The sequence below is a fragment of the Arachis duranensis genome, chromosome 8 (genome assembly GCF_000817695.3).
Source record: "Arachis duranensis cultivar V14167 chromosome 8, aradu.V14167.gnm2.J7QH, whole genome shotgun sequence".
NCBI lineage: Eukaryota > Viridiplantae > Streptophyta > Magnoliopsida > Fabales > Fabaceae > Arachis > Arachis duranensis.
The window spans coordinates 12,763,546-12,779,523 of NC_029779.3; the positions used below are offsets into that span (position 1 = coordinate 12,763,546).

The following is a 15,978-nucleotide window of genomic DNA, read 5'->3' on the forward strand; positions in this document are numbered from 1 at the left end:
TGCCTTGGGTGGAGGACACTAACTCCTTGAGCCGAACCAATATCACTCGAGCCAGGTCGCGGCTCTTGGTGGTGCTGGCGAGTGCCTCCGCCGCCGCTATCAGGAGGTGGACCAGCCGCAAGTCCTTGGGATCTTCGCCGCCGCCTCTTTTGTCCTCTGTTGCTGAGACGCTGCCGTCATCGGCGCTTGAGGCTTCCTCAAGGTAGCCGTGGTCTTGGCTCAAGATGGCAGCGGCGCGCGCATCGTCGACGATGGAACCGACGAGGCTGTGAAAGTCGTCGTTGTCGGTGGTGAAGGACTCCCAGTTGACGAGTGGGGACAGATGATCCCAGTTGCAGTCCTCATCGGACGTGGGTGTGGTGGTGCTGTGTTCGGAGAAATCGAGGCTGTCTGGGATGCCATCCATGTCCATGTCCATAGGGACAAAGATAGTTAAAGGTAGAGAAAGAGAGAAGGAGAAAGAGAAGTAGAGAACCAAGTTGTGCCGTACAACTGATGCCAGTAGTGGAAGTGTGTGTGTGAGAGATTTATAGGGTGAATGAGAGAGAGAATGATGAAAGAGTTGATATATATATATATGCTCTATTATTAAGATGGATGCTTTGCCAAGTGTTCTATATGTATATTTAAACCAGATCGATCAAGGACCAGCTTCGTACTTTCACCTTGTTGTTTGGAATAATTTAATGTGTTCTCCGAGTCGTTTGAAATTAAAAACTTACATATTCATGTACTTTGTCTTTCATAAGGATTATTAAATACCGGATTTCCTGTCTCGCTCCCAAAGAGCCAAGACTCCCTGCATCAGCGTATTATTTTCACTACTGCTACTTTGATTTGCGCCTCAAATGTTTCAAGCAAATCCCTTGGTTATCGGGGATAACTGTTATATTTACATTCATAGGAGATTAAGTACAAACTATATAATTTTGTTGGAAAAATAGATAAAAGTACACCCGGATTTTTACACAGAATATAGATGTACTCCTCAATTTTTTAATGAGTTATTTGTACATATGAATATAAAATTCCGTTGTCAATTCTATCCTTTCGTGACCTGAGTAAATTTTTCGGCGATGGTAGAGGCCAGGTGGCACGGTATTGTATGATGTGGCCAATTTGAAGTGACACTGTGAAAAATAAAAATATTTATTATGAAATTTATTAAAATAAATATAAGAAAAAGGAATAATGAAATCATTATTCATCATCTTCCTTCTCTAGTTTCTTCGAATCATATGAACCCGTGGAAAAAAAGTCTTCCTTCACCCTCTTCATTTTCCTTTGTACATCTTCGTTCTTTCTGTTGTAACAATGGTTTGTAAACTCTAATGTATGAAAATATCACAGTTTCAACGAAGGAAGAATATACCTCATGTTTGTGCCAGTGGTTGCGGTGGCTCGTCTTTTGCGCCAAAAAATAGGAAGAAGAAAAAGTTTGACTACAACAATGGCAAGTGCCTGCATGGACTTGACGCAGTGATGCTTGAGTCTGCTACAGAGTGGAACCCTGGAAGATTGTTTCTTCGTTGTCCATTATGGGAGGTATGTGAATTCTGATTTTGTTTATGATGACAAATGTTAATTTTCTGCAAAATGGTTAAAATTGTCGTCGAATTCATGATGCGAAGGTTGAATTGAGGTGTGACTATTTCATTTGGGCTGATGAAGTTGTTGATGCTGGAAGAGATTGCGAAATTCAGGAGCAGAGTGAAGAAAGCAAATGGAGATTTGCAGAAGAAAGCAACTGGAAGCTAGAAGAAGAAATGAAGAAGATGTTGGAGACAATTGATGGAATTAATCAATAGTTACAGAACATTAGAAAATGGATGCAGTATGTATGCTTAGGGATAAGTATATGTATTCTGTGTTTGTTCATTAAGACATTTAATCAGTAGTTGTAATTCCCTCTAACTAGAAGGCTGTGTTGTCCATTTCATTTTCACTAGTATCTGAATACAAAGGGTTTTTTCAAGGTTATTAATACAAATAGTTGGTCCAATTTTATTTCTAGTACAATTCCGTGCAACAAAACAAACTGAAGATCTAATTCATTATGAACAATAAGTAAGCATAACTATGATAATCTATCATTAACAACAAATTGAAACACAAGTCATGAAGTCAGAGGCTTAAACAGCAAACTATAGTTTCACCTTGCAAAATAGCAAACATGTCTATGCCTATAGCATCAAAACAGATGTCTACATCAAAATATTAATCAGCTAAATCCAAATCACAGGAGTACATGTTTAAATTACAATACCATAAATATAGCCCTAAATGATAACAACAGTTTTTTAAACTCCAATCAGAAATCTGTAGGTCCAAATGAGAATACCAAAGCCAAAAAATTTCTTTGTCCAAAGGAACTAAATTTGAGTTGCAGCCAGTGTTCCAGTTCTACTTGCTGATTTTTTTCCACCTATTGGTTGTGTACTGGTTACACCCTTTGCACCTGAGCCACCTTTTACCACTTTTGCACTTGGAACATTTTTAGCAGCTGGACCACATTTTGCACTTGGACTACTTGCATTTGGGCCACTCATCGGTTGTCGGGTCAGGCCTGGTGTGGGCATAAATTGCTGGAACCTTTCTCTCAAAGAAGAACTTACAGCATTCATTGTCTCAGAGCTGACCATTGGCTGAACCCTAACACTTGAACCAGAGTTGTTAGATGGAGGCTGGGCAACATTGACTTCTGATGTTGGCTCTCTAGTGTTCTGGAAAAAAAAAACAAACTCAGGTGGTAAAGTAACATGTAACTCAGATTTTGTTTATTCTAATATGAGCTACCACCTTACATGTTCTGGTTGGTTTTGTGATTTTGATGCTGCAGCTGCTGCCTCTACTGCTAGAGCAACTTCTTCATCCAGAGTATCATCCTTCTTTTGTTGACAAGTCCTGCTATTATGACCGGACTATAAAAACAAGTTTAAGTGAGTATAACTAATTATAAATTGTCAATTAATAGTCACTAAAGTGAGAACATTAACTATTGGGTTACAGTCATACCTGTACATATAGTTACACCATAATTTCTCTTAAGTTTGTGATGGTTGGAGTTTGGTCTTTGTTCATTCTTATCTCTTCTTTTTTTTTTGGTGGGCCTTCCAATTGGCTTTTTATAGTGGGGAGGTAGAGGAGGGTAGCCATCAGCTTTATCCTAGAATTCTCGGCTTGGCACAGGATTAATATTCATTTGATAAGCTGTGCTGTATGCATGCATTCCAAGCCAGTTGTGGATCTGCTCATCTGGCTTGCGACCTCTAAGAGCGAGTGCGCAGCACAAGCATGCCTACAAGGTAAGCCGGTAAGCTGTCAGAATCTGCAAGTACATTTCTGGTTATCCAAATCAACAATTACTTTAGTTGGATGCTTCTCAACCTCATATATATCTTCATCATCGTCTCCAGACCAGGTGGGAGTCCACTTGTTGCTCTCCTCCTTCTCTCTCAAGCCTACTTAATTGTCTTGGAGCAACCGTTCCAATATATCCAGATAGACTTTGGTTGGGTTGTAGGAGAAGGATTGGGAGATGCTGGGTTCTGAGTTTCATTGCAATTACTTTGGTTGATTTCGTTTTTCTTATTGGCCTTCTTAACATATAACTTTTTCGGGGTAGGCTTTTTGTGGATTGCCATCTTACTTTTTCTTCTTGGGGTTTCTTGTGGTGTACATTGTTCAACGGTATCTGTAGTTGGACATGGCTCATCATCTACAACGTCTACCACTTCAACTTTCTCAGGTAAATCAACAATATGATCCCAATAAATATGGCATATTCTTCCATTCTGAATACCAAATTCATACATTCGGACTACATCACTGTCAAGCCTAATTAAATGCAAACCATTCGATACCTCATTCTCAGCCCAGTAAAAATCTTTGAACAAGACATACCCCAAATCCTTAAATAACCCCACCATAAAAAATGTATTTAGAGTTTCCACATTCACCCTAGGATAGCAACTTCCCTTCCAACATATTTTAGAATCCCATTCATATTTCTCTCAATCTTCCCTTGTGATGATACACAAAGGTTATATGATTTGCCATCTATTTATCAAAAATTCCTCTATCAAACTATAGAATAACTAAATTGATGCATTTTCATATCATAACACAGATACATGTGAAGGATGGAAGCATTACCTTTTGATCGCGTCTGATTCTAAACTCTCTTTCTTCGCACAAGTTTGCGTTTGGACTTCCACGCTTCTTGCCCTACTGCTTTTGCCTTCATAATGTAACGCAAATGACGAACTGCGAAGTGCTCAGAAATTCACTATGCTTACTCTCTGTTAGGGCATGTTTTCATTCAACACTGAAATATGAAAACGAAGACAATGAAGAGACTTGTAAAACTTTTTCTTTTTTTTTTAAAAAAAAATCAACAAATTTCATAATAAATATTTTTATTTTCCACAGTGTCACCTCAAATTGGCCACATCATACAATACTGTGCCACCTGGCCTTCACTACCGCCGAAAAATTTACTCAGGTTACAGAAGGGTAGAATTGACAACAAAATTTTATATTCATGTGTGCAAATGACTCATTAAAAAATTGAGGAGTACATCTGTACTCCGTGTGAAAATTCAGGTGTACTTTTATCTATTTTTTCAATTTTGTTTTAATCTTGTATGTATAGTTTACATAATCAAACGCTGCTACATGGTCCTCAGATCAGTTTAGTAATCAAAATATAGAAATATTATGTAGCCAACATACTTGCATTGATAGTTAATAATGGAAGAAGAAAGATAGAATTAATTAATGAGATTATTGTTTATATGTTAAATAAAAAAGGAAAAGTCTAGAGGCCAGCAACTTTTGTGTTTTTTGGTTAGCACTTAATCATCAAAACAAAAGTGAGTGATCTCTCACCATTAGATATAATCTCTCACCATTAGATATAATCTCACACCATTAAAAACACTATTAATGGCCAATTGATGATTACAAAACACTAAAATTACTGGCCCCCTAGCATTTTTCAATAAAAAATTATTGGTTGTATAGATTTTCTATCACTTAGTTTATTATTCTATTACTATTAGCTCAAATGATAACTATTTTTTATTTATTTACACAAATGATAATAACAAATTTCTGCTATATGTGTGAAACAGTTTTTAAACCTGTTATTTTCAGCAAATTGTTGTCGTTCTAATTGATCGCTTTCACTTTGCATATTATATCCTACAACATATTTACTTAGTACTTGGTTCAGTTGGGTTCTATGTGAGCTAATGAGTCATGTATAATAGTTAGTAAGTTAATTAGTTAAGAGTTGGGATATGAACAAATTCTGTTAGTGAGTGATTAGAGAAAAAGTTTGTTAGAGTGCTAATTAAATAGTTAGTTATACAGCTCATTAAGTTGCTACTATTTATTAACTAAGAAAGGTAAATTAAACTTTATTTTTTTGTGCAATCAAAAAATGAATTTAAGAGTGACAAAATTGTGACATTTTTTTCAAATTTTATGGAGTTCTTCCTTTCATCTCCCTTGAACTCACCATTTCAACATGGTGCAGTGAGCATGGATATGCACCCTTCCCAAGGTCTCCAACTATCTTCACCAAGTTTGGTTTGCAAATTGGACCGTTCTCTTTATGGCTTGAAACAAGCCAGCAAATAAGGGAATACGAAATTGTGCACCACACTACTTCAAGCTGGATATTCTCAATCACAGCATGACTATAATTTTTTCACCAAATCAAACAAGGGCAAATTCATAGCCATTTCGGTGTATGTAGATGATTTAATATTGGCTAGAGATGATATGTGTGAAATACGGTTTATCAAGCAACATCTACATGATCTCTTCAAGATTAAGGACATTGGGGACCTGCATTTTTTTTTTTTGGGATTGGAGGTAGTTCGAAGCAAGAGAGGAATTGCAATATGTCAAAGGAAGTATTGCATCGATCTACTCCAAGACTACGGGTTAATGAAAGCCAAGGCAATCTCAACTCCAATGAACTACACCAGCAAATTGACAAAGAATATCGAAACTCTGCTTAGCTCAACATATGAATATAGAAGGTTAATTGGAAAATTACTCTATCTAACTAATACAAAGCCACATATATATTATGCGGTTGGAAGATTGAGTCCATTTTTGGAGTGCGCTACTGATAAACACTTTGAGGCAGCTATAAGGGTACTTAGATATTTCAAGAATGAGTCAGCATTGGGGCTATTCTTTTCATCTCAGATAGATTTGGAGCCAATCGATTTTTCAGACAGCGGTTGGAGTACCTATTCGAACACAAGAAGATCTGTATCTGATCATGGCTTCTTTATAGGTACATCTATTATATCCTGGAAAAGCAAAAAATAAAGTACAGTAGCAGTATCATCATGTGAAGTAGAATACAAGGCCCTTGCTATGGCCACTAGAGAGGCACAATGGATTACTTACATCTTAGAGAATTTGCAAGTAAAACTGCAAAAGCCAATTGCTATGTATTATGACAGCGAATTAGCCTTGCATATTGCGGCAAACTCTGCCTTCCACGAGAGAACCAAATATATAGAAATAGATTTTCATGTCGTAAGAGATAAATGGCAAAAACAAATAATCATGTTGTGTCTATTACCACAATTTTAACCAAACAATTGACATATTAACCAAAGCATTAGCTCTTAACATGTTTCAAAAATGTTGTGGCAAATTCAAAATGATGAATGCCACCGATTCTGGTTTGACAGGGGGTGTTACGTGAACTAATAAGTCATGTATAATAGTTAACAAGTTAATTAGTTAGGAATTGCGGATATGGACAGATTCTATTAGTGAGTGATTAGGGAATAAATTTATTAGAGTGCAAACTAGATAATTAGTTATACAACTCATTAAATTGCTGCTATTTATTAGTTAGGAAAGGTAAATTGAACTTGATTTTTGTGTACAATCAAAAAATAAATTTAAGAATGATAGAATTTTGACAGTAAATATACTCTCCTCTGTTTTAAATTTTGTGGAGTACTTCCCTTCATCTTTCTTAAACTCACCATTTCAACAGTTTGTACTTAATATTCCTTATAAAATTAAAATTAACGACTACCAGCGACACCCTGGTCCACAAAGTTTCATAAATAGTAATACTTTACGTCATACATTTACATAATAATGTAAGCTTACTCTCAATTTATAAAATTAATTGAAAAAAAAAAAACCAAAGGAGTAGGTTAGCTATGGGTTGATTTTATAAAACTTTAATATATTCATAACATCATACCATTACAACTTTTGTTCCTTTTTTTTCTTAGTTCGTTTTTTTTTAAGAATCTCTCTTTCTTCTTCTCCTTAATAATGATGTCGTAGCTAGTGCGGTTCACTTTACCATGGTACAGTCGCACGTTGAAGAAGGCTCTCTTCTAGCAATGTTTGCTCTGATATTCAGGTGTGCGTGAATCGAAGTGATCAGTGCTAGTAATATTTTGTTATTCTAAATTTTAGATAAGGTCTACAAACATCATAATTAACAAAAATAGTTAGATGACAATAAAAATTAGTTCAAATAATTCAATTTTTTTTGTTAAGTTCATTAATTATTGTTAAAATAAATGAGTAATTTTAGACAAAGTAGTTAAAATCGTGATTCTACTCGTAGAATCACACGATTTTGCGATTTTGTTTCTCCTCCCGTCTCATTTATGCTTCTCATCTTCTAGGAAGCAAGTCCCTACTGAATCGCCGAGGAAACACGCTCAAACGCTGGAATCGCGAGTTTTCGACAAGGTTGCGTTCCAGTTTCAAAAAAGCTCCAGAAGCAGTTCTTTTGGCCCAAATTACAACCAATTCAAACCTTAGAGTCCAATCTGGAGTGAAGAAAGTAAATGTCCCTACAAATTCTTCTTGAATCGTTTACCCTAGTAATTTTTTCAAGTTCATACTCAAATTGGCCCCTGAAATTTGACCCCCGACTCAATTTAGCCCTCAAGGTTTTAATTGACTCTAATTGTACCCTGAAATTTTGCCCCGCGCCTCAATTTGGCCCTTCCGTCGTTTTCCGTCACCGGAAAGCTGACCTGGCAATTTCGGTAGACACCTGGCACCCTAGCAATTAGATGACGTAGCAAAATATTTGAAGGCATCAATTTAACTCCTAAAAATTTCAAATAAAACCTAGAAGTTCCAATTTCCCCAAATCGAAGAGTGTCTCTAAGAGGTGAGAAGAATGTTGAGAAGCAGCAGCCAAAGCTCAGGTAGCTCTATTCAAATTAGAACATTAAGAAGGAAAGTTAAAGATACGGTATAATCCCCATTTACTCAAACTTCTTCAAATATTTTTACCAAAAGAGCACATTCTTCCATTTAACAAATTGATATGCAAAGAGTTGAAGTCAACTAATGTTAATGAAGCACATACTAGGATAAACACAAGCTTCTTGCAGAAAATTTAAGGGAAGGATTTTTGAGAAATAAAATAGACTCCACTTTAATCATCAAGTCAATCCTTCCCTCGCAGATTCCAACTAGTAATCACACCTTTAAAGTTCATGTATAAAAGTAGGATTCTTTTATCAAAATTATATTCTTCTTATGATCATTACATAATGCAGTACTCCTTTTCTACTATATCAGCACTCTTGTAAACAATAGTACAAGAAGGAACAAAGAAACACATGAAAGCAAAATTGTCATGTGTGTTCATTGATGCAGACAATGTTTAGCACAGAAAATACTTTATTTTTACAAGAAATTACCCAATCAACAATTAAATTAAAATGGGATATGAAGGAGTAAAATTATTATTTTAAAATAGAATATGAAGAATCAAAAATTATTCAAACGGACAAAGAATTGAACGATTCAGTTGATCACAGCCACACACATGCAAAAAAAATTAAACTCTAACATACAAAAACTCTATCATCATCAACAACCATAATCAACCACATTCTCCCAAAGTTTCACTGATGAAGTAGAGCGAAAAAAAAAATGAAAAACAACCCACAACCAACATGTTGAGAAAAACAGAGCACGGTAGTTGAGAGCATCAATTTTGTTACTAACCTATTTTTCAAAAGATGACTCCCAAGTAATTAATCTTCACAATGGGGTAGAAACAAGTAAGAAAAGCTTCAAAACTCCATTACTGCGATATCCATGGTGCTTCTCTGACGGAAAGGAAAACGAGGGGAAGAGGAAGAAGAGAAAGGGTCAACTGGGTTTCACCTTTGAAGTGGTTAATGTTTGGATTTTCATTTAATCCCTTTCTAAGGTGAACGACGTCGTTTCTAAAGATTTCGGCGCGAACAGTAAAATGGCATCGTTTTGAGACTGCTAGGTGTCATTTAAAATAGTTAGGTTAGTTCTCCGGTGACAGAAAATGATGAAAGGGCCAAATTGAGGCGCGGGGCAAAATTTCAGGGTACAATTAGAGTCAATTAAAACCTTGAGGACTAAATTGAGTCGGGGGACAAATTTTAGGGGCCAATTTGAGTATTAACTCAATTTTTCCTCAATCTATAACTGTCTTTTTAGTTTTCACCTCATTCAATTTATCATTTTCCCTCCCTCTAAACTCTGAATTCCCTCTGAATTCTGAAATCACCAAATCGGAGAAGAAAAGTTGTATTACCGTGACACGTAAGGCTTGTCACCGTTCCCCTGTGAGTGTAGGTCTTCCTTTCTGGCTCTCGACTGCAATTGTGACTGTATTGAAAAGTTACTAACTTAATGTTGTTGATATTCTGTGTCATTGACTGTCGGTGTTCATGGTTGGTTGTTGTTGCCTATTGCGCTCTTCGCCTCCCCTATTTAGTGATTTTAGGTAAGCCTTAAATCTGATTCGCCTCTCATGTTTAGTGATTGTTCATTTTAGTGGTTTGTGTTCACAAGTCACAATAAAACTGTTCTTTACTTCTTTGCAGGTTGAATTTTTTTTTGTTGCATTTTATTTCGCTGAAAACTTGAATTGTTAATTTATTATTATGGCATTGAACATAGTTTGCTCACTATGACTACAAGAAATAATCCAAGTATGCATATCAACGAGGATGTGAACACATTTTTTTTTACTAAAAAATAGACATTGCAAATATGTTGAATAAGACAGATCATATGTGAATTGCTTGAGTACTAAATTCTCAGCATGCAAATAATCTTGAGTTCATAAAAATGCTATAGGAGAATGATAAATTTCTCTAACAAAATCTCTAACCAATATTAGTGAGACACTTGGCACAATTGATTAGGCTTTTTGTTAGGCACATTTGTTGGTCTTCTATTGTATTTATCAGTCAGGTTCTATATTTTAAGTAATGTTTTACCTCCAATTATGCCATGCTAAATCGCCATTCAAATCAGTTAGTTATGCAAGAGTCAAATGCTTTTCAAGTACAATTTCATGATAAGAAATTTTTATGTCTGTCAAAGATACATCTAAACCAAAGCTACTAACCACATGATGAAAACCTGAAGAATATAGCTCAAAGATTTGGAAGATGTAAGTAATATATATGCATGAAAGTAATAATTCTTCAGATATCAACACTTAATAATAAGAAATCCAATATAATTTTGACAAGGAAAATAAGCAAGTTTCTTGGCCAAAGAAAAGAAAGGCATACAAATTTATTGAATTCAAGAATACATATAACATCATAAACAACCAATTCAACATAATAAAAAATAAAAAATGGAACGGAAAGAAGCAACTAGAAGGATATCAAAATTTGGATGATCTATCTAAAATGGATATCAAAATTTGGCTGAAATACGTACTTACTCAAGAAGTAAGGGGAAACTTTTGTCATGCAAATTATATTGCTTAGCTCTAGAAAATTTGCTGAAAAAGAAGAAAAAGGAAAAACTATATACAGAAGACTATACTTGAAAAGCAGGTAGTGAAGTTAAATGTGTAGATCCAAATTTCTACGAGCAACAATTACCTAAAGCACACAAGTAATGTACATTATAACCATATGGCGTGGAGTGGTGGTGTTTCATTTCACCTTTACCTGTATAATCATCAGACATTTGATTCTAATGATGAGAAACTGCTTTATTCACAAGGTATATGTTGCATCGGACAAAAAAGAAAAAAACAAAAAATTCCAAGAAAGAATACTTTTTGGATATAGATCAGATATTTCTTATTCAGATTAATTCAAAATTACATTATTTTGGGTGAAGTTTTTAACTTTTTATTCTACAATTAATTACATATTTATCTTAGAATGCTAAGTTTTGACTCTTTAGATTATTTAAATATTTATTTTTAATTCACCATTGGTTATTTAGACTATTTTAATTTTAAATTTATATAAAACATATTTTATTAAGTTAAAATTACCACTTAAGTTTAAAATGTTTAAAATTTATATAAATTATATATATCTACACCATATCCATACTTTTTTCAAAATTTTCATATCCTAAATTCGTTTTAGTACAATATCTAAATTCATGTAACATAAATAAGAATAAAGAATATATTTGACCAACTGTTTATATCTTTAGAAAACTACGAAAAATATATATATATTGGTTTACTAAATAAAATGATCTATTATTATGTGTGCTGGGTACAATTTTTTTATTAGAAAACTTTTTTTTGTCATAATTAGAAAAGTATTTAAAGAAAAAAAACTCCACTCATATTTAACTGATCTAATATTGTGAAACTCAGAAAGTTCTGGCCAGTGGGTTCTGTTTTCTTTAATTTTTGGTATAAAATGGGCTTTGTTTTTGTTATAAGTTGTTGGGTTGGGGAACCATCTTGTTTTTGGATGAGTCCTCGTCATCTTCCTTATTCCCATGCCCAAGCCAATCTTGTCATACTTCTCTCTTCTTTATAGTTATTTTGTTTTTCCGTGTTGAAAGTCCTTAATTTTATTGGAAATTTGATAATGTACAACCCTTAAATGGAGTTTAGTACCGCAGCGGATTAGTCCTTAGCCTATCGGGTTGGAGGATACTGTGGGAAACCCCAAAAAAAAAAAAGAAGAAGGCTGATCGAGAGAAAATTGTGTGCTCAAGACCCTTCTCACTAATGGTGTGCAACATGAATGACTAAGCCAACAGATTCCCAGATGAAGAAAAAATTAAAAGAGCCATTTATAATATTGGAAGTCTTAAAGTCCTAGGCGAAGATGGAATTCCCAGTATATTCTACCACCACAATTGAAGAATAATTCATAAAGAAGTAGAGCAAGTGATCTCTGATGTTTGGGTAAGGCATGAAAAGTGCGAATGTTAAATGAAATTTTGTTGGTGTTAATTCCAAAAATAGATAAACCAGAATTCATAAACCAATTCAAGCCTATCTCTTTGCAATGTCATTTATAAATTGAAGCCTTTTCTCACTGATCGAATTTGTTAAACAAGATGGGGCTTGGAATTTTTAAAAACTCAACTATAGATCTTCTCCCGAACTCAATTGTAAACAAGCTTAGCAAGGTCGTGTCTCCTCATCGAGGATGGAGAGGATAGGTTGTATTGGAAGCCCAATCCAAAAGGGTTTTTGGATTTTATAATAAGCACACTTATGAGAACTAAAAAAAATCTAGAACTAAAAAGGCATACAACAAATCAAAATTTTTTGGTGGTCTGTGACTCGTAATAGTCTCCCAGCTACATCTAAAATGGCCTCTTAGGGACAAGGTAACAACCCTTTATGCACTGCTTGTGATGGTGGGAGATAAAACCCCCTCCATGCTATTCAGGATTGTCCTAGAGCCTCTTAACTATGGATACGAGCTCTGAACCTTCAAGCAATCAACCTCTTCTTCAGCTTGGAGATTGAAACATTGATATAGACAAATTTAGAGCAAGATTTGAAAGAAAGAAGTGGAAGGATGGCTTCATGATTATGGTAGGGGTGTATATGGCCCGACTCGGCTCTGAACACTTTAGAGATTAATTTGGTGTGATTTCATCGGGTTTAGAGTCGGGTAAGAGTCTCAAAAATAAACCTGATCATTATTTTGGTTTGGGGTTCGGGCCATAGCTCGGATCACCCGAACTCGACCCAGTGGCCTGGTAATCGTACACAATTAATATTTTGTGTTATTAGTGATGGATGATAGCTATTTTTATGTGAAATTTAAGTATTGTAAACTTTAATATTTTGTGTTATTAGTTATTATAAGACTATAGATTAATGTTTTATGTTTAAAATGCATAAGACTTTAGACTAATGACATAATATTATGTTATTTGTATTGATTTAAAAATTTAGTGTTATTAGACAATATTAGTATTGATTATGGTTATGCTTTAATTTTAAAGATGGGTTGGTTCTTGTGATATTTTTCTAAGTGAATTTTACCATGTCAAATAATGGTTGGAGTATTAGAAATTTGGATATTTTCACATGCTAGCTTACAAGAAAGTATCAAGGTAATATAATATTAACAATTCGGTTTTCACCCAGTTTTTACTCGGTATAATTATGGCCCGAAAGTGTATAGGTTTCATTGGGTCTAGGGCCAGATTCGGATCTAACAAATAGACCCGGTATATATTTCGGTCCGGATTTGGGTTATATCAAATCCAGTTTCATCCGACCCATGAACCCCCTAGATTATGGGATGGAGCATTTGAAACTACAAGAATGAGTATGTCCATTCAAACATTAACTCCCCTTCCCCCCAATTGAAGTAAAAGAAACCAAAATAAGAAGAATTATGAGGGAAATCGACGAAGTCCTACGTCACAAAATAGACCAAACAACTATAGGGAGATCTCTTGTAAAGTCGCATCGAATGGTTAGACTAAACTCAACGTTGATGGTGCCTTGAGGGGCAATCCTAGACCTGCCAGTAAAGTAAGAGTGCTCAAAAACAATGTTGATGGTTGGATTTATGGATTTGCGAATAAGATGAACCACGCAACAGCTCTAGAGGTTGAGGTGCAAGCGATCATGGATGGCATGAAAAGAGGCATCTCAAAGTTGATAATGGAATCTAATTCTAAAGTAGTCATTGAACTAATCCAAAACCACCTGCTAAATCATCTTTTTCTCACTAGAGTGTTAAGAAGAATTACAACTCCCATTAAGAAAAACTGAGAAGTGAAAGAAAAACACGTATTCATTACAAGAAAAATGTTAACTATCATCGGATCTAGTGTCGGATGTTATCAACGAGTTTATCGGATGATATGACAATAAATTTGTCGGGTAAAAAAGTTAGTGTCAGATTAGATTTTCTGACAGTAAATTCGTCGATAATATTTGAAGGAAAAAAAGGAAAAATTGGCCCGAACATTACCGTCAAAATTACTGGCGAATAAATCAGCCGATAAATCTGATAGTAAACCTGATCTAAATTCAAAATGTGTGGTCCTCCCCCCTCACTTTCGAGAATACCCTTTTCTCTCTCCCCCATTCTGCTCTCTCTTATCTCTCCCCTGCAACTATCTCCGGCAGCCCTTTGCTAGCTCTGCCAACCTCCATTCTCCTCCAAAGTCTGTCTCAAATCATCTGTATCGTGTTTTGTTGTCTCAAACAGATTTGCTCCTTCTGTCTCTGTCATCGTTGGAAGAGCTGCCGCTCTCTCTGTCACCGGAGTTGTGTCTCTCCTCCGTCATCCTGGTAGGTTTCCCTTATCCCTCTCCTTATTCCATCCTGTTTTTATTTTTTAAAATAAAAAACCCTAACCCTTTTTTTTCCTAACCTCTTTTTTGAACCACCATTCAGGTCCACCTCTGCCTCTGATTTTTTTGCCCCGGCTACTTCAACTGCCACCTGCATCTCCTTCTATTTCTGCCACTTCTGATTGTCTTGCTCGGCTCCTTTACCCGTACTTCTGCCAAAGACAAGTGCCTCAGGGTGAAGGGACACGTGAGGATGTCCACTAAGGTTCTTCACATCACTATCAAGAAATCTCTTTGTGGTGAAGGTAAATTTTTCATTGCTCCTTCCACAATTTTAACATCTTGCGACTGTTTTGTAATTTGTGTGTGAAATTGAATCTACCTCTCATATTTGAATATCATTTATTGTAGAATATTAAAGGATTTTGGATTAAAAAGATTATCTATTTCAGTACTTAGGTATTTAGATAATAATTATTCTAAAATTTATATAAATGATGGTATATACTGTTACTGTTGCTTGAGTATTTGATGCAAGTTATTTGTTAGAATTTTAAGTTTCAGTGGCCTTAATGTTAGTTTTATGTTATGGTTAGTTCATACTATACTTGTGGTTTGCTGTGTTGTTTCTTTGGTTTATCCATGGAACATATTATAATATTGCAATTGATCTGGGATGCATTGGAGATTATATATGTATGTGACACATCTTTCTTAGTCTAAATTAGCATTTTGTTATTGCATTAAATTAAGCATTATTTGGTACAAAATAGTAATCATAGATTTGCTAGCACATCTTATTTTCTGCCATGATTAGAATGATTTATAATAGACCTGTAAAGCCAAAGGATGTAAAGTCAGAAGTTGATAATAAAAATGAATATATATGGTAACTCGATCATTCTCTTCCAAGTAACTCATACATAGGTTGCACATTATTATATCTACTGTCACTACAAAAAAAGGTTTAAAATGACATTTATATTACGACAGTTTCAAAGAATCGCTATAATATCCGAGTATTATGACATTTTATAATGTTGTCATAATTAATTTTTCTAAAATGGCACTTTTTGGTGATTTTGGCGGTTTTCAACTGTCATTATCGAAGTCATTATTAAAAAAAAGCACTCTAATTTCAAATCTAATTGCTGAATAGGTATTGTCATCAATCATTCACACTCTCTCTCTTTCTAATTAGTAATTACCGCCTTCTTCAACTGTGTTTTCACTCCATTTTTTCCTTATGTTGCTGCCGTCAAGGATGTTGTGGTCTTGAAATTGAACCCGCTTCTCACAAATTAAAGAACAAGCTATTGGTTTTCGTTGCTGTTGGAGTTAAGCTCCATGATCTTCAGGTTTCTCAATACTTTCATCTTCTTCTCACTAGCATCTTTTTTTTGATTTTATTTGTAG

The 15,978-nt window shown here is 34.9% G+C and overlaps 1 protein-coding gene across 1 annotated transcript in view; it reads right to left on the reverse strand.

The window, feature by feature from the left end:
* LOC107460857 (protein NODULATION SIGNALING PATHWAY 2-like) overlaps positions 1–544 on the reverse strand; it is a 1,828-nt gene extending 1,284 nt beyond the window's left edge. Inside the window, 2 exon segments of the mRNA XM_016079275.3 lie at positions 1–13; positions 15–544. The exon segment at positions 1–13 is cut by the window's left edge and continues 1,284 nt beyond it. Coding sequence (XP_015934761.2) covers positions 1–13; positions 15–418 — 417 coding nt within the window. The 5' untranslated portion in view covers positions 419–544.
* Positions 545–15,978: the final 15,434 nt, after the last annotated feature.